The 19,121-nt window shown below is 40.1% G+C and overlaps 1 protein-coding gene and 2 long non-coding RNA genes across 3 annotated transcripts; all 3 read right to left on the bottom strand.

Annotated features, from left to right (window-relative positions):
* Positions 1-1,661: 1,661 nt before the first annotated feature.
* LOC122767087 lies at positions 1,662-2,106 on the bottom strand. The gene is made up of 3 exons (XR_006360159.1): positions 2,083-2,106; positions 1,848-1,934; positions 1,662-1,690 (listed from the first exon to the last, which is right to left on the bottom strand). It is a non-coding gene; the product is annotated as an uncharacterized LOC122767087 (long non-coding RNA).
* Positions 2,107-3,692: 1,586 nt separating this feature from the next.
* Positions 3,693-12,467, bottom strand: LOC122767061 (extracellular calcium-sensing receptor-like). Its single transcript, XM_044022404.1, has 11 exons — positions 10,282-12,467; positions 9,509-10,190; positions 8,387-8,523; positions 8,001-8,289; positions 7,778-7,864; positions 7,353-7,622; positions 7,010-7,216; positions 6,663-6,938; positions 6,069-6,296; positions 4,782-4,905; positions 3,693-4,706 (listed from the first exon to the last, which is right to left on the bottom strand). Exons 2-11 carry the CDS (start codon positions 9,593-9,595, stop codon positions 3,796-3,798), a joined length of 2,616 nt encoding a protein of 871 aa, XP_043878339.1. The 5' UTR covers positions 9,596-10,190; positions 10,282-12,467; the 3' UTR covers positions 3,693-3,795.
* Positions 12,468-14,758: 2,291 nt separating this feature from the next.
* LOC122767092 lies at positions 14,759-16,945 on the bottom strand. The gene is made up of 3 exons (XR_006360165.1): positions 16,917-16,945; positions 14,896-14,998; positions 14,759-14,810 (listed from the first exon to the last, which is right to left on the bottom strand). It is a non-coding gene; the product is annotated as an uncharacterized LOC122767092 (long non-coding RNA).
* Positions 16,946-19,121: the final 2,176 nt, after the last annotated feature.

Genomic DNA, 19,121 nt, shown 5'->3' with positions numbered 1-19,121 from the left:
ACAGATTCACAATTTTCTCCAATATCATGTAAATGTTTACTTAAAAGGAATTGAGTCGAGTGTGTGCCAGAATAAGAATTTGGGGCAAATGTGTCAGGATTTTACTAAGATATGACGTTTACAAAAATGGGGAAGACCGATGTGCATATGGACCTCTTCAAAGCAATGCCTCTGGCCTCAGCAGTTATGCTGAGGCATGACAATAAAATGAAAGAGGACAGATGACTTACATCAGATGACAGATGCAGGAATAAACATGTTACCTTATTATAATTTTCACCAAATCATTTCCTTTTAGGTAACATCCCATTGCTAAAATGCACTTACTTTCACCTGATATAACACTATTACCTCACTGTGTAGGGAAAGTGAGATGTTTTCATTTATTAATCTATTTAATTTAAGTCTTCAAGAAATACAAAGGATTCAGTTAAATTAAGACTGAGTGTAAACTGATATCTCACCTGCCATGGCTCCAGTCTTTGTAAATGAGCACAGGTGTTGTTGCTGAAAGGTCCTCTCCCTGGCTCACACTGCAGCATGTCATCAAGAGCATATGCCACAGCATACACAGCCTTATACACATTATACTCTGCTCTGAGGTCTGAAAAATCTACCAATTCATTCTCCACATTCTGTATAACTTCCTGTCCAGTGCATAATCCTCCTCCAGCTTCCACCCAACTTGCTGGAGGTGGTGCAAATCTACACTGAAATGTGTGTTCCCAAAATTGATTCACCTGAAAGACAATATATTTCTTAATTAATGCCAGGAAATTATTGTCACGGATACCAAATTCAGAGGGAAACTCACCATGCTATTTCCATCTGTGTTGTCAGGACGTATTTGTAACAGGAAGTCTCTGAGTCCTGGTATTTCTCCTCGACGGACAGCGATGCCCAGTGTTCCACCCAGGTATGGCATGAGGTGAGGAGTCTGGAGCACATCAGCTGATGTCCAGGCTTCACTGGCAATCCACTGCAGGCCTGTCACATTCTGCCTCACCACCTGTACATTGCATTGTAACAAGTATATATATATGTATATATATATATATATATATATATATATATATATATATATATATATATATATATATATATATATATATATATATATATATATATGTATATATATATGTGTGTATTTATATATGTACATATATATATTATATATATATACACACACACATATATACATACATACATATATATGTGTATTTATATATGTGTATATATATATATATATATATATATATACACACACACACATATATACATACATATATATATGTGTGTGTATATATATATATTAGTATGTTAGCATACAAGTTTTAAACCCGCAGTTACAGGCAACATGAAAAACAGGTGCAACATTAAAGTCTATTGTATACAGGCTAAAGGTTCTTGTCAGACTTACCTCTTTCATGAGGTTGATCATGCGAGCCTTATTTGAAAACGCAATCACCACTCGAGCTGTAGATTTCCTCATCACATCTACTATTCTCCTTAGTTCAGCAGGGTCGTCACCCCAGGGCAAGATCTCTGTGTAAGCCAGACAACCTCCACCAGCTGGACCCAGATCTGAGTGAAAGGATCGGGCAGCGTGGACTCCATAATCATCATCACTGATGAGCAGACCTGTCCAAGTCCAACCAAAGCGTTTTAGTATCTGAATCATAGCATTCACCTATGTGTACACAGAGCAGAGGGATTAGTGCAAAGGCTGGAATCAACTTTCACTGGAAATGCTGCTAAACAGGTTCATGTTTAATCACTGTCTTTAAGTTGTATATCTGACACCACACAACTCTGTAAACGAAACACAGAACATGACTATTTTTCACCTGAAAAGCATCACTTGGGATCGTTCTAAAAAAAGATGGGAACTTTTGTTGATCACTCAGGCAGGAACATGATGCATAAGAACTCACCTGCAAAAATAAACAGATCACGTATGCTGGAAACAGTCATTGATTCTTGATTTCTATGTTTAACTGTAAACTATTTCATGTTTATAACTTAAAATTTGCATTGAAATGATACCCAACAATGATTCACTTGAGAGGCAGATAAACTTACCAGAGGCACTCTGTACAATCCTATGACTGTGGATATGGCAATAGAAAGTGTAGAGGTAGAATCACCCACAATCCCTAGGACTGGAGGAGTTCCTACACAGTTGTCCTCTAATGTAACTTGCTCCTCTTGACCACTGACTAAGGTCAGTGCTGCACGGAATGCAATCCCTAGTTCAAGACAGTTATCATACAGACTGTATCCCAGAGTCACATTAAGCAGCAGGTTGGAGTTTCTGTTGATCTCATCAATAGCGAAGGCCATGGTCTGAGCCTCTCTGAATCCTATAATATTAAAACTAACACAAACATGTAAGTCTTATTGATTCAAAAATAAAGCTAAATTTTAGATACTGCAAATACTTGTGCAATAACATCTGGATCTCTCACAGACTCACCCATAGCAGGTAGGCAGTTGTGGCTGTGAGGTAAAGGACAGATCAGGATCATTGGAAAAAAAGTGTACTTTAAAAAGTCCTCCTAAAATCACATCTCCATTCTTGTGCATCCCATTTAGATGAAACTGTTCATGTGACTGACAAGAGGGGGAATAATGAGAAGAGGACACAGCAAAGGAAATGTAAGAGAACAACATTAGCAAGAGAAGACCGGTGTCTAAAAATCCCCTCATGACTTTGCTCTGGTACATTTATTTTCTGAGTTCAGTTCGATTATACATCGCCCATTTTATTGACTTGCGATATTGTTTATTCTTGCTCACCACCTATCGGGATAGAGTAGGAAGTTTTATGGGCAGGGACAAAAATATTATTTGTGAATGCTTTTGTGTATGTGTGCACACGCATGCACATGCAATATATCCTAATTTCTCAATGAGCCATATTGATCCATACATTGAATGGTTTTACAAGTTACGGCTAATCACTCCTAATTAGTTTGTTCTCAGTAAGTGTAAAATATTCAAAAACATAGACGGCAAAGACCTGCTATTGTCTCCTCAACAGGTCACAGTATTGATCTCATCTCCAGAAATAAGATTGGGCATTTGATGAGTTGAGACCAGGATGTGGGTGAAAATGTGATTGTGAACCGCAGCATTGCACATCTTAGTGTTTGTGTGAACCTACTGGAAGAAAAATAGCACAACACAGTTCAACAGAGAGAAAAAAAGAGCACTGCTACAATAAAAGTTCAACGGTCAACCTGCAGACACAAAATTGAGCTTTTAACTTCTCACAGATGTTTTTTGTGATGAGTCACAGTCATCGGTGGCTCCTTAGTTTAAAGATTTACTAGTATATTAGTCCCAGTCACTAGTCATCTATGTAAACTATAAGAAATAACATAATATATGAAGTGTGGCATGAACAGCATTTTTCCAATTAGTGATAATGAATTTGAACTCTGCATCTAACCCATCCTTATTACACACCAGTAGAGAACCAGACCCTATGAAGTAAAGCTACACTCCTATATCAATTTGTGGACCCACATTTTGCAGGTCTTTTTTGTTGATCTCAATGACATTGCATGGCTACATAAAGATGAAATAATACAAATGTTATCCTTGTTATTACCATAAGTAAAGATATAAAATTGCAATGCTTTTCAACCGTGGCACAATAGCTGGTTAAAAAAGATAACATAGATTAATTTAAATATTTTTTAACAAAATCTTTATTGCTTTTATTGTGACCTGGTAATTATAACTTAAAAATAGATAGGATCAGATTAAGAGACTGCTGTGTTAACAATGTCACTTTGTGTTACCACGACCCATGATGGCTTTCTTTGTGTTTCTCTCTGGTCTCAACAAGATTATATAACATTTGGGTCCAAACAGTGCCACCAAGAGGCCAAAGCTGGAGGCAAGGATGGCAAATACCTCCACTGCATCTGCATATTTGCCTGGTGAGCTGATGTAAGCAGGGACAAAGGCCACCCACACTGCACAGAAGATCAGCATGCTGAAAGTGATGAGTTTGGCCTCATTAAAAGTGTCTGGAAGATTCCTTGCTAGAAAAGCTAACACACAACTGAGGACAGCCAGTAAACCAATATAACCAAGTAAAACTGCAAAACCAACAGTGGACCCAACTATACACTCATAAACTATCTTGTCACTGTGATACTGGGTGTTTTTATAAGGCATTGGTGAAGCAGAGACAAGCCAGACAGTGCAGATTGCTGCTTGAACAGAAGTCAGAACCAGAACTGTCCCTCTTTGCTGCACAGCACCAAACCACTTGAGACTAGACTCCCCTCCTGGTTTGGAGGCCCTGAACACAGCCAGAACCACCATGGTTTTCACCAGGATACATGAGACACAAAGCACAAAGCTGATGCCAAATGCTGCATGTCTTAGTTGGCAAGTCCATAATATGGGTCGTCCAATGAAGAGCAATGAACACAAGAAACACAGTTTGAGTGACACCAAGAGAAGAAAACTGAGTTCTGAATTGTTGGCACGAACTATAGGTGTGCTGTGATGATGGATGAAGATGCCCAGAACAACAACACAGATAAATGTGCCCAACAGTGAGGTAGTTGTCAAGCAGATACCCAGAGGCTCATGGTAGGAGAGGAACTCTGTTTTCTTAGGAACACAGTGGTTACGCTGGGGGCTGGACCAGAAATCTTCTGGACAACTGGTGCACTCCATGGAGTCTGAGAAAATAGTTAAAGTGATGAGATACATGTTTATATATCTCTGAACTGTGGTGTTTAAAAGTTTACACTCACCAGTTGTATTGCTGATCTTTCCCTCAGAACAAGGGACACAATCAAAACAACACTCAGGTTCCCCCTTCTTTCTGGCTTTACGGGTACCTGGAGGACAGCTCTCACTGCACACTGACCGAGGAGGCTGTGTGGACAAAAATCTATATGTTACTCTATTCTCCAAGGGTCTATTGTCTGCACAGCATCACTGTCAATTCACACATATATATGGCTGCAGTTCCATCCATCTTCTACCACTTTATCCTCCACATGTGGGTCAGAGGGGGTGCGGTGCCAATTTTAGCTGACATAGGACGATAGGCGGGGTACACCCTGGAGAGTTCGCCAGTCCATCACAGGGCAACCATCCACTCTCAGAGTCACAATTTAGAGTGTCCAATTTGCCTGACCCCCATATTGCATGTTTTTGGACTGTGGGAGGAAACCCCCCCTCCCCCGGAAAAACCCAGGACGTGAACCTGGGTCTTCTTACTGCAAAGGCAAGATAGTTGACCACTACAACAACCATGCGGCCAAGCTGCTTCCATTCATAGTAAAATGAGAGTCTGTGTCAGTCTAGCCTTTCACATATTCATATTCAATCTCGCATCCAATTTCTGTACTACTGTAGTGTTTTTTTGCCAGCAGTGCCCCTGTATGTCCTTGTATTCTTTGAGTGATGAGTTGGACAGGTGTTGGTAAGTGTCCTTGCATGAAATACAGCAAGCAATTCATGGTAATTGTCCTCCAATTACCATGAATTGCTTCTTCTATAACTTAAATAAATTGGTTCCACTAATTGCAAATGAAAGTGATGTGTTACATGAAGCATGTGAAGCGTAGTGCAAACAGTCCATCGTCAAAAAATAGGTAGGGCTTTTCCATACAAGGGTAAGAGGGAAATAGTGAGTGTGAACACAAATATCCTGGTTGTTCAGCAGAGAGTAATAATCAACTTACTATGTCTTTAAAGTTTAAATGGTATGAAAGTTAACTTAGTTAGTATTTGTATTTTGGAAGTAAATGTGTTATGGTTATGTCCAGGACAGAGAAAACAATTGCATGGTGATCGTTTTTGAAGCTGAGCTGTCCCGGGTCAGCACAAAAGTCATGAGCAAGGACCCAGAGGTTTCGGACTGATCATTTCCTACACCTAAACCCAGGTTGCTTCCACCACCACAGACACAAGCAGATAACAACATTTTCATTTTAACACGCAATAGCAAAGCTACTGCACATAGGAAAACTTTGAATCCAGGCCAAATAAGTGGAAAATAAATAGTTGTGTAAAAAGTAGTAAAAAGGTACCTGTTTGGATTCATAGTTCCAGAAGATCTTGTCTTCATCCAGTGTGAGTTCTTCACCTTTGAAGGCTGACCTCTTAACCTCACCCACTCTCTGAACTTTAGTTCTACCATCAGGGAGCCACACCCAGTTCATGATGTCATATATTGGTATGGTATCACCATTCACATCAAATGACACTTGATCACCAAATGTTGTGGTGAAGTTGACTTTGTCCAAGTAATACACAAGCTTTTGAAAATAGAATCAGACATAGAAGGAAAACATGAAGAAAAACTACAATTACTACATGGCATTTATTTGCCTCAGCTGTGATATATATATACGATATATCATATTATATCATAATAGGTTCATAAGTGTGGAAGATGAACTAAAAATTTGAAGACAATGTCTCTGCTGAGGCATGAAACAAATCACAGTCACATCACATTTGTATAATTACTCATTGACCTGATATTACAGTCCACTAGCACCCAGCTATGTAGGGAAAGTGACATATTTACATTTTGATATACTAATAATATAATTGAAACTCTTACAGAAATACAAGGTATTGTAAAAAATAAAAGGGTTGAGTGTAAACTGATATCTCACCTGCCATGGCTCCAGTCTTTGTAAATGAGCACAGGTGTTGTTGTTGAAAGGTCCTCTCCCTGGCTCACACTGCAGCATGTCATCAAGAGCATACGCCAGAGCGTACACAGCCTTATACACATTATACTCTGGTCTGAGATTTGAAACATCCACCAATTCATTCTCCACATTCTCTATAACTTCCTGTCCAGTGCATAATTCTCCTCCAGCTTCCACCCAACCTGCTGGAGGTGGTGCAAATCTACACTGAAATGTGTGTTCCCAAAACTGATTCACCTGGAAGATAATTTATTTTTAATTAATACCAGTAGTTATTCTCACAAATACCAATTCAGAGGGAAACTCACCATGCTGTTTCCATATGTGTTGTTGTGATGTAGGTCAGGACGTATTTGTAACAGGAAGTCCCTGAGTCCTGGTATTTCTCCTCGACGGATGGCGATGCCCAGTGTTCCACCTAGGTACGGCATGAGGTGAGGAGTCTGGAGCACATCAGCTGCTGACCAGGCTTCACTGGCAATCCACTGCAGGTCTGTCACATTCTGCCTCACCACCTGTATATTGCATTGATGTGTTTTTGCATGGTCGTAATGAGAAATATCACTCTAAACTAACAAATTATGTGAAACAATTCAAATCTATTTATTACAGGCCAAAACATTTTTCCAACATAACCTCGGCAGGACTGACCTCATTCATGAGGTTAATCATGTGACTCTCATAGGCAAATACAATCACCACTCGAGCTGTAGATTTCCTCATCACATCCACTATTTTCCTTAGTTCAGCAGGGTTGTAACCCCAGGGCAAAATCTCTGTGTAAGCCAGACAACCTCCACCAGCTGGACCCAGATCAGAGTGAAAGGATCGGGCAGCGTGGACTCCGTAATCATCATCACTGATGAGCAGACCTGCCCAAGTCCAACCAAAGTGTTTTAGAATCTGAATCATAGCATTCACCTATGTGGACACAGAGCAGAGGGGTTAGTGCACAGGTTGAAATCACCTTTCACTAGAAATCAGTTAAACAGGTTCATCAATTTCTGTATATCACACAACTTTGTAAATGAAACACATAGCATGACTAGTGATACACATTTTTTTTGGAGATGTACCTGAAAAGCATCACTTGGGATCGTCCTGAAGAAAGATGGGAACTTTTGTCTGTCACTCAGGCAGGAACAGGTGGCAAAATAACTCACCTACATAATATCAGATCAATTACCCAAAATTAAACTGATTTAATTGTTTTTATTTTTACCAACTTGATTTGAATTTGAATTCTAAAAAAGGACTTTAATTTAAACAATGATTTACTTGAGAGGGTGGTAAACTTACCAGAGGCACTCTGTACAAACCTAAGACTGTAGATATGGCAATAGAACGTCTCGAGGAAGAGTCACCCACAATCCCTAGGACTGGAGGAGTTCCTACACAGTTCTCCTTTAATGTAACTTGCTCTTCTTGACCACTGGCCAAGAACAGTGCTGCATGAAATCCTATTTGGCGGCAGTTATCATACAGACTGTATCCCAGAGTTACATTAGGCAACAAGTTGGCATTTCTGTTGATCTCATCAATGGCAAAGGCCATGGACTGAGCCTGTCTGAATCCTATATCATTAAAACTAACACACATGTATATATTTGTGTATTTAGTATACAAAAAACTTGCAATTACTCCAAAATTACACATTTCACAACTACAGATACTGACAGTCTCACCCATAGCAGATAGGCAGCTGTGGCTTAGAGGTAAAAGTCAGGTCAGGGTCAGCAGAAAAGAAGTTGATTGCAAAAAGTCCACCTAGAATCACATCTCCAGTTTTATGCATCCCATTTAGAATAAATCGTTCCTGTAACTGACAAGAGGAGGAATAAAGAGGAGAGGACACAGCAGAGGAAAAGCAGAAGTACAACATTAGCAAGAGCAACTTGTTATCCAAAAATATCCTCATGACTTTCCTCTGGTTTGTTCCTTTTCTGTTCAGTCCTATCACTATATCATCCCTTTTATTGACTTATTACAATGTTTATTCTTACACATAACCTATCAGAGTAGAATAACAAGGTGTAGGGGCAGGTCCTCAGTAACGTTAGGTCTAATTTACATATAGTTCTACTGCCTATCTATCTTCATGGTGCAACTGCTTGTATTATAGATTTTTAATTACAGAGATTTACTTGTTTTACATCAATGTGTTTGTTGTCCACTATTTTAGTCACAAAGAGATGTTTTGTAAATAAATGAATGAAAACATAATGCATAAATAAAGCAATGACGTTTAGGATAAATGTTATTGTTCTTACACCTGGCTCCTGGTAAGTCTTCTTAGTCAACTTTTGATGAACAGTAAGACTACAACATATCCACACCTATAGCTTACCTATAAGCAACACTGCTTCCACCACTTCCAATACAGGAGATGAGGTCTATTAATTAATTAATTAATGCCGGATGCATTTGTCACGTCTACATTTCTTTGGAGAAAAGCATCTGCCAAATGACTAAATGTAAATGTAATCCACCAACACATGCAAATCGTATAATAAAGAACATCTGACTCAGTTCGTATACCTGTTCAGAATTTCTGTGTCACTGAAGCGGGTGCCGCCCCATCAACAATGCAGACAAAAGACAACTTTTGTTAAACATAAATAATTCAAACGTAATTATGAAAAATGAAATGGATTACTCACACATTGTAGGTGTAGGATGTGTACCTGGTTGTACATAGTGTTAAATTTAGCTAATTACTTTCTGTGTTAATACATAAGTTTCATGGGCATGGAGGCTGGTCAAATGAGTGTGTACATATGTCCTTTAACTTTTGGTAAGCAGGTGACCTGGGGCTGCTCTCTCATCGGTTCCATCCAGATCCTCCCAGGGACACAGCTCTCTGGCCAATCAAACGAAATTGTCAAGGCTGTCATTCAAAGTCCCTCCCCGGGTGTCCATACTCGAAGAGCGTTGAAAATGGCTCTTATTCCTGCAATGAATAACCGGAACAAGATAGCTGGGTTATATCAGGTAAAAATAACACTAGACATATCCAAAAACAGGATGAGAAACATATAATTAATTGTTGTCCCTGGTAATCTGACCAGATTGTGCTGTGGTGGTGGGTGTAGCACCAAATTCAAATTTTACCTCAGGCACTAAAATGGCGAGAGACAGCCCTGTGTATACATGTTCACAAAGCCTTGCATAGTGAGAGTTTGTTACCATCTGAACACAATGCAGAAAAAAAGCCCACACTGCATTTTAAATGACTCCTTATAAATGTATTTGTATTTGAATTTGCGATTGTATTTATGTTATTGACACTGATGGATTGTATGTGGTTACTGCTGTTGTACAACAAAGTGTCCCACAAGAACCATTAAGTTACCTTGAAAGGTTCCTAGTTTCTGGGGAAATTGGAAATGCAGCTACTGGTCTGACCAGTGTCTTACCGTCTAGGTCATTGATGCCTCCCTCAAAGACAAAGAGCAAGTAGAGCAGCTCAGGAAGGTAGTAGCCAGCGACCTGGAGAACATCGACAGCACCCTGCTTCCTGGCAAGCTCAAGCTCTGGTGTACGCAGTACGGGCTAGTTCCACGTCTCCTGTGGCCCTTACCCTCTATGAAGTCCTGCTCTCAAATCTGGAAAAGCTGGAGAGACTGGTCAGCTCATATGTAAGGATGTGGCTTGGCCTTCCCAGGTGCTTCAGCAGGGTTGGGCTCTACAGTGAAGGATGCTACACCTGCCCATTTCCAATCTAGCAGAGAGTACAAGTGCACCAAAGTCAGACTGGAGATGATGGCAAAGGCAGACACAGGGACATCGTGGGCTGAGTGCAGGAGGGGAGGAATGTGTTGGCCTTGGGACCAGTACACCAGCGTGGAACAAGGCCACTCCATCTGAGAGACGCAAGCTGGTGGTCCAGGAGGTATGTTGGGAAGAGGAAGGGGGAAGGTACGCACAAGCAGTGGTGCAGGCAAAGCAACGGCAGTGGATGGCATGGGTAAGAGTGGAGAAGAGGAAGATCTCCTGGAAAGAGCTGAGGGAGATGGAGGCATTCAAGGTGAGCTTTACCATTAGGGCTGCCTACGATGTCCTGCCTTCTCCTGCAAACCTAAGCCAGAGGTATAGCGAAGACCCCACATGACCTCTATCTCCAGGTCCAGCAACACTGAAACACAACTCGGTGGGATGCAAGACTGGCCTCACCCAAGGCTGCTACACCTGGCGGCACCACCAGGTGCTAAAGTGTCTTGCAGCAGTGCTGGAAAGTGGACGGACAAGCGTGAACATCCTTCCTTCTCCACCAACCTGTTGGTGATCAAGACATCATCCAGGAGGGCAAGGGGCAAGCCAGCCTCACCACCATAAGACCAGACACTGGGCAGCTGGGCAGAGCACAGGACTGGAAGCTGTTGGCGGACTTCAGCAACAAGCACTGCTTCCCAGCTGAGATCGCATCCACCAACTTGTGACCAGACCTTGTTCTGGGGTCAGCCTCACTCAAGCTTGTGTAATCATGGAGCTCATGGAGGCCTACGAATGCAAGAAGCTGAGGTAAGCTGAACTTGCAGCCGACGAACAACAAGGCTGGAAAGGTGGAAACGTACACCCAGTGGAAGTAGGCTGCAGAGGGTTCGTAGCCACCTCAACATCCAGGCTACTCAGGGAGATGGGAGTGTGAGGGGAGGCCCTCCAGCAGGCAGTCAAAGACCTCTCCAGGGCTGCTGAGAAGGGGAGCCAGTGGCTGTGGATGAAAAAGAGGGACTCTGCCTGGGTCTTCAAGTGAGTTGATGGCATTTAGGGAGTGAAACTGGGATGCTGGGATTCACTGCTGATCCCTCTGGAGGTGTTGTGGGTCTATCAGTTAAACACCCAAGGAGGGCACCCACGACAACCCAAAGGATACCATCACTCAATTGACTATCTCACAGAGTGTCATCAGTGTTGCGTGTATTCTTTGAGGCAGAGTAACATCTAGTCCTACACAACAGATCATGTTACTGTCAGGTATGGATTGTATGTGGTTACTGCTGTTGTACAACAAAGTGTCCCACAGGAACCATTAAGTCACCCTGAACCTTGAAAGGTTCCTAGTTTCTTGGGAAAGTGGAAATGCAGCTACTGGTACACTGTCTATAGTGTACACTGTCACAGTTGCTATAGCATTGACTACAGAATGAGTTCATGGTCTAACATGGTTCCAACTGTTTGTTGTGAGGTGGAGAACCATAAAAGGATATCTATCTTGTCCAATTAAATATAAAATAGAGTATCATTATTAGTACTGACCAGCCAAACAGTCCCTTCACACTCCTATATGAATGCTCAGACAGGCATGATTACAGTAGTACAGTAACTATTCATGCGAGTACTGTGCATGTGTGAGCGTTGTAAGCTACTGTTAGATGTACTGCCAGAAATTGATTTGTACCTTTAAGACATGTTTATTATACTGCACTCAAAGACACTTTATTTTATTTTATCAAAGCTAAGATTTAAACAATCTGTTGGCTGTGGATAACTACTGCAGTAAGCCCCGTGTAAGATGTAGTCATGTAAAGTTGAATTAGTTCTCAATAGTGGAATAATAGGTGGTTAATGAAAAATTATATAGAATAATTTAAGTATTTTTAACAAAATCTTTATTACTTGTATTGTGACCTGGTAATTATGACTCAATTCAAAAATACATAGGATCAGACAGAGAGACAGCTGTGTTAACAGTGTTACTTTGTGGTGCCTCGACTCATGATGGCTTTCTTTGTGTTTCTTTCTGGCCTTGCAATTATTATGTAACATTTGGGTCCAAACAGTGCCACTAAGAGGCCAAAACTGGAGGCCAGGATGGCAAATACCTCCACTGCATCTGCATATTTGCCTGGTGAGTTGATGTAAGCAGGAACAAAGGCCACCCACACTGCACAGAAGATCAGCATGCTGAAAGTGATGAGTTTGGCCTCATTAAAACTATCTGGAAGATTCCTTGCTAGAAAAGCTAACAAGAAACTGAGGACAGCCAGTAAACCAATATAACCAAGTAAAACTGCAAAACCAACTGTGGATCCAACTACACATTCATAAACTATCTTGTCACTGTGATACTGGGTGTTTTTATGAGGCACTGGTGAAGCAGAGACAAGCCAGACAGTGCAGATTGCTGCTTGAACAGAAGTCAGAACCAGAACTGTCCCTCTCTGCTGCATAGCACCAAACCACTTGAGACTGGACTCACCTCCTGGTTTGGAGGCCCTAAACACAGCCAGAACCACCATGGTTTTCACCAGGATACATGAGACACAAAGCACAAAGCTGATGCCAAATGCTGCATGTCTTAGTTGGCAAGTCCATAATCTGGGTCGTCCAATGAAGAGCAATGAACACAAGAAACACAGTTTAAGTGACACCAGGAGAAGAAAACTGAGTTCTGAATTGTTAGCACGAACTATAGGTGTGCTGTGATGATGGATGAAGATGCCCAGAACAACAACACAGATAAATGTGCCCAACAGTGAGGTGGTTGTCAAGCAGATACCCAGAGGCTCATGGTAGGAGAGGAACTCTGTTTTCTTAGGAACACAGTGGTCACGCTGGGGGCTGGACCAGAAATCTTCTGGACAACTGGTGCACTCCATGGAGTCTGAGAAAAGAGATAAAGTGATAAGAAACATGTTTATACAACATCTCTGAACTGTAAAGTTTAATACTTTACACTGACCAGTCATATTGCTGATCTTTCCCTCAGAACAAGAGACACAGTCAAAACAACACTCAGGTTCCCCCTTCTTTCTGGCTTTGCGGGTACCTGGAGGACAGCTCTCACTGCACACTGACCGAGGAGGCTGTGGAAAAAAATCTATCTTATGCAATGCAATACATGCATTTTTTCCACATCAGACACACTATGGTGAAAGTCTGCAAACTCAATGAGGAGAAGTGTAAATCTAGGCCAATGTGTAAGACAAATAGATAGTAGTCCAAAAACAGTAAAAGTAACCTGTTTGGATTCAAAGTTCCAGAACATCTTGTCTTCATCCAGAGTAAGTTTCTCATTTTTGAAGGCTGACCTCTTGACCTCACCCACTCGCTGAACTTTAGTTCTTCCATCAGGGAGCCACACCCAGTTCATGATGTCATATACAGGTAAGGCATCACCATTCTCATCAAACGACACATGATCACCAAATGTTGTGGTGAAGTTGACTTTTTCCAAGTAATACACAAGCTTTGGATAATAGAATCAGACCCAAAAGGAAACCAAGAATTACTGCTCAATGGTTGTTTACTTCAGCTGAACAACAGATTGACACCTTTTTCACAGAACATGATCACATTGACTTCAAGAAATTAAATTGAGTTTTTATGGCATATTTAACAGAGTTCCACGACGATATCTTACTGACAACTTTGAACAATGTTCAGCTGTTGCCCGTGCTGAGGAATTAAACAAAAATAAAAAAGTACAGAAGGAAATGACATACATTGTCTGAGTTAAATAATATGATAAATATAGCTATTAATAATCATTCTATATATTATACAGCAGTACCTAAAACATTAAACTTAACATAATACACACTTACTTTTACTTTTCATAAATTCCATTATGTATTTCATTTTGTCAGATTACATTATTATTATTGTTATTATTATTATTGTTATTATTATTATTATTATTATTATTATTATTATCATCATCATCATCATCATCGTCATCATCATCATCATCATCATAACTTACTCTTTGACTTTATATTACAAACCCACTGTCCTCTAGCTGTATAGTGAAGGTGGCCTGCTTCAGTCATCTTTAAAATAAATGCAATTGATTTAAAGAAATCAAGAATCAAGTGTAAACTGATATCTCACCTGCCATGGCTCCAGTCTTTGTAAATGAGCACAGGTGTTGTTGCTGAAAGGTCCTCTCCCTGGCTCACACTGCAGCATGTCATCCAGAGCATATGCCAGAGCGTAAACAGCCTTATACACATTATACTCTGGCCTGAGGTTTGAAACATCCAAGAACTCAGTGTCCACATTCTCTATAACTTCCTGTCCAGTGCATAATTCTCCTCCAGCTTCCACCCAACCTGCTGGAGGTGGTGCAAATCTACACTGAAATGTGTGCTCCCAAAACTGAGTCACCTGGAAGACAATTATAATTTCATGTTCATGATTTACAGATTATATAATGGCCCAGTTTGTACTTGCGTACTTGGGAAGTACGTACTTGGGAAGTACGACTGGAGTACATACTCGCCAAGTACGAGAGTACATGTATGATCTCTTCAATTGGAACAGCAGTACTTCCCTGTTCTACTGTTTACCGCCACCTACAGTGTTGATAAATGAAGATATGAATTACTTTTAGAAATGCATATATATTGTTATAATTTTCACATTTCAAATATTTAACTTATGAATAATAATAATAACAATAATAATAATAACATTTATTTTTATCTTTTTCCTTTTATCAAAAATATACAATGACTGTGCGACTTCAATATAAATCTTAAGTGCACTGATAACACTAATTTTGAAGCCCAATAAATCCCCTACCAAATGCAGATCGACCCATTTCCCTGCTTAACACCGATGCTAAGATTATTGCTAAAGTAATGGCTAGAAGACTGGAACTGGTGCTTCCAACTATGATCAATCCAGATCAGAAGGTCTGAGGTCTCCACCAACTACTCAATATCATCTCCTTTCAAACTTACAAGGGGTACCCGTCAGGAGTGCCCTCTCTCACCAATGTTATTTGTTTTGGCAAATAGCGGTGAGGTCACACCCCTCAATATCAGGTATAAAAGTATCGGACACCGATAATTGTAATTTATGCTGATGACACCCTCTTACTTCTAACAGACCTAAATAACTCAATTCTTAACCTGACTAACCTAATTGACACATTTGGAAAATGTTCAGGCTTTAAAGTAAACGAAACAAAATGTTCTATTATGATTTTGAATAAGGGAGAGCGAACCAATCCAGTGATAAATCACCCTTTCAATAACGCAGTAAACAGATTTAAATATCTTGGTATCACTATTATCCCAAACAATAAATATTTAGTATCCTGTAACTATGATCCTCCACAGTAACTGAATCCATGAATAGTTGTTCATCAATGCCAATCTAGGACGTATAAATGTAATCAAAATGAATATATTACCAAAGTTTTTATATCTATTTCAATCAATCCCTTGACTCCCACCACCACAGTTCTCAAAAATGAAGCAACTCTTTACAAAATGTATTTGGAACAACAGAAGGCCAAGATTGAGACTATCATTTCTTTACCTGCCGTATGAGAGAGGAAGATTACAATTACCCAATTCACAATGGTATTTCTGGGCTGCTCAAATTAGAGCTGGAATGTTGAGGAATATCTGAGGAGGACTGGAGGGAGGTGTGCTCAAAAACTCAACTCTAAACAATAAATACCCATCTCAGACTGATTCATTATAATCGGATTATTACTTCGGCTAGACTGAATAAAATGAATCCAAATATTCCCGATATCGGTGTAAAATGCAATACAAAAAAGGGCACCTTGTTTCACCGTCTGTGGGACTGTCCAGAGATACGGAAAGTGTGGAAGGAATTTTTAAAATACATTTCTCAGATGACCTTTAATCCAGTATCTGACCGCCCTATACTTTGTATACTTCATTTGTACCCAAAGGACTGTATGCTAAAAAGCAAAGAGAAGAAAATGACCGACTTGATTTCTCTTCGCTGGAAAGAAGGCTGAAAGAATTATCAGCATGCCTCATCCTTGAAAAGTTAACATACACAATAAAATAGAAATCAGCCAAATTTAAAGAGATCTGGGATCCCTTTCTTGCTTCATTAGAACACTGTGAAGTCAATGAAGCCTTGGTAATTTGAAGGTGGTATGTCCCTAACTCATCGATGCCATAACCATGTGGTGCTAAGCTGTGTATGATTATGCAATGTCATCACCCTGTTATGTTTTATTTTGTGTTCAGTCTTTTCTTTCACTTGTTTCCTTTGGGGTGGAGGGAGTGGATTATTTTATAGTTTGATTGTTATTTGCTTTGTTTTGCAAACTTCAATAAATACATGTATACAAAAATTGAACTTGGAATGAGGCTGTTGATGTTTCACAAGTACGGGAGTATGCAAGTAAGGACAAGTAAGGACACGTACAGACAAGTATGGCTATTGAGGAATGGCCAATGACTGCAAATGTCAGATTTGACTGAAAGGTTTAATTCTCACCATGCTGTTTCCTTCTGTGTTGTTGTGATGTTGGTCAGGACGTATTTGTAACAGGAAGTCTCTGAGTCCTGGTATTTCTCCGTGACGGATAGCAATGCTGAGTGTTCCACCCAGGTATGGCATGAAGTGAGGAGTCTGGAGCACATCAACTGATGACCAGGCTTCACTAGCCATCCACTGTAGGCCTGTCACATTCTGCCTCACCACCTGTACATTGCATTATAACAAGTATTTTATTTCATATTTTACCAGTAAAGAATAATATCATTTTCACGGATGATGTCATCCATAAACCTAGAGTATTACTAGAATTACCTTTATCAAAGTTAAATTTGACTCTACTAAACATTCTTACTCTAAAACCTTCTAAGAAGCAGCATTTAAAACATTTCATGTTTCATAAAGTGAATACAACATTTTCCAGCCTAAAAGGGTTTGGTCACATCTCTCTTTCAGGACTGACCTCTTTCATGAGGCTAATCATGTGACTCTCATGTGCAAACACAATCACCACTCGAGCTGTAGATTTCCTCATCACATCCACTATTCTCCTTAGTTCAGCAGGGTCGTCACCCCAGGGCAAAATCTCTGTATAAGCCAGACAACCTCCACCAGCTGGACCCAGATCAGAGTGAAATGATCGGGCAGCATGGACTCCATAATCATCATCACTGATGAGCAGACCTGCCCAAGTCCAACCAAAGTGTTTTAGAATCTGAATCATAGCATTCACCTATGTGGACACAGAGCAGAGGGATTAGTGCACAGGCTGGAATCTTTCACTAGAAATTCTGCTAAACAGGCTCATCAAAGACTTATTTTTAATCACTGTATTTAAGTGTTGAATATCTGACGTCACGCGACTCTTTAGGTAAGACACATAACATGATTTGTGATACATACATTGTTGCAAAAACTTTTTTACCTGAAAAGCATCACTTGGGATCGTCCTAAAGAAATATGGGAACTTTTGTCGGTCACTCAGGCAGGAACATGTGGCAAAATAACTCACCTGCAAAACACACACAGCATGTATCCTCAAAGCAGTCATAGTCTGACTAATTGACATTAAATGGAAATTAATTTAGACAAAGATTGACTTGAGAAGCAGATATACTTACCATAGGCACGGCATACAAACTCAAGACCTTAGATATGGCAATAGTGCTTGTGGAAGAAGTATCTCCCACAATCCCTAGGACTGGAGGAGTTCCTACACAGCTCTCCTTTAATGTAACTTGCTCCTCTTGACCACTGACTAAGGCCAGTGCTGCGCCAATTCCAACTTGAAAGCAGTGATCATTCAGACTGTATCCCAGAGTCACATTAGGCAGCAGGTTGGGGTTTCTGTTGATCTCATCAGTAGCAAAGGCCATGGTCTGAGCCAGTCTGAATCCTATAATATCAAAACTAACAGACAACACACATTTTTATCATTTGAAACAAAGCTTTATGTACTGTGCATACACAGACATATATATACTATATTGTACAATATACATATATACATATACATATATATACTATACTATAAATACTGAGGTCAGCATCAACTCTCACATTAGACCTTAAATGCTCCAAAGATGTTGCAGCTGCATTGCATTCTTTTTATGTGAATACAAAGATAAGATAAAAAAGTAATCACATTATCTGTTTCTCTGACATACTCACCCATAGCAAGTAGGCAGATGTGGCTTTGAGGTAAAAGTCAGGTCAGGATCAGCAGAAAAGAAGTGGATTGCAAAAAGTCCACCTAGAATCACATCTCCAGTTTTGTGCATCTCATATAGATTAAACTGTCCCTGTAACTGACAAGAGGAGGAATAAAGGGAGGACACAGCAGAGGAAAAGCAGAGATACAACATTAATAAGAGGAGGCTTGTGTCAAAAAATACATTCATGACTTTTCTCTGGTTCATCACTTTTCTGAATTCAGTTCCATCACTCCATCACCCATTTTATTGACTGAACTGTATTGTTTTTTCCGGTACACTACCCATCACATCAGATCAGAGGATGTAGGGGTAGGGCCTGAAATGCTATTTATGAATGTGTGTGTGTGTGTGTGTGTGTGTGTGTGTGTGTGTGTGTGTGCGCGTGCGTGCACCTTTTTTGATAATGCTATACATCGTCTGAATGCCCATGTTAACAAACAATATTTTTTTTGTTTCAGATGAGCTTGAGTTCAAAGTACATCCTGTTATT

This window comes from Solea senegalensis, linkage group LG3 (genome assembly GCF_019176455.1).
Source record: "Solea senegalensis isolate Sse05_10M linkage group LG3, IFAPA_SoseM_1, whole genome shotgun sequence".
Lineage (NCBI taxonomy): Eukaryota > Metazoa > Chordata > Actinopteri > Pleuronectiformes > Soleidae > Solea > Solea senegalensis.
Note: the sequence above shows the minus strand (reverse complement) of the source record. Positions and strands in the feature narration are given on the sequence as shown.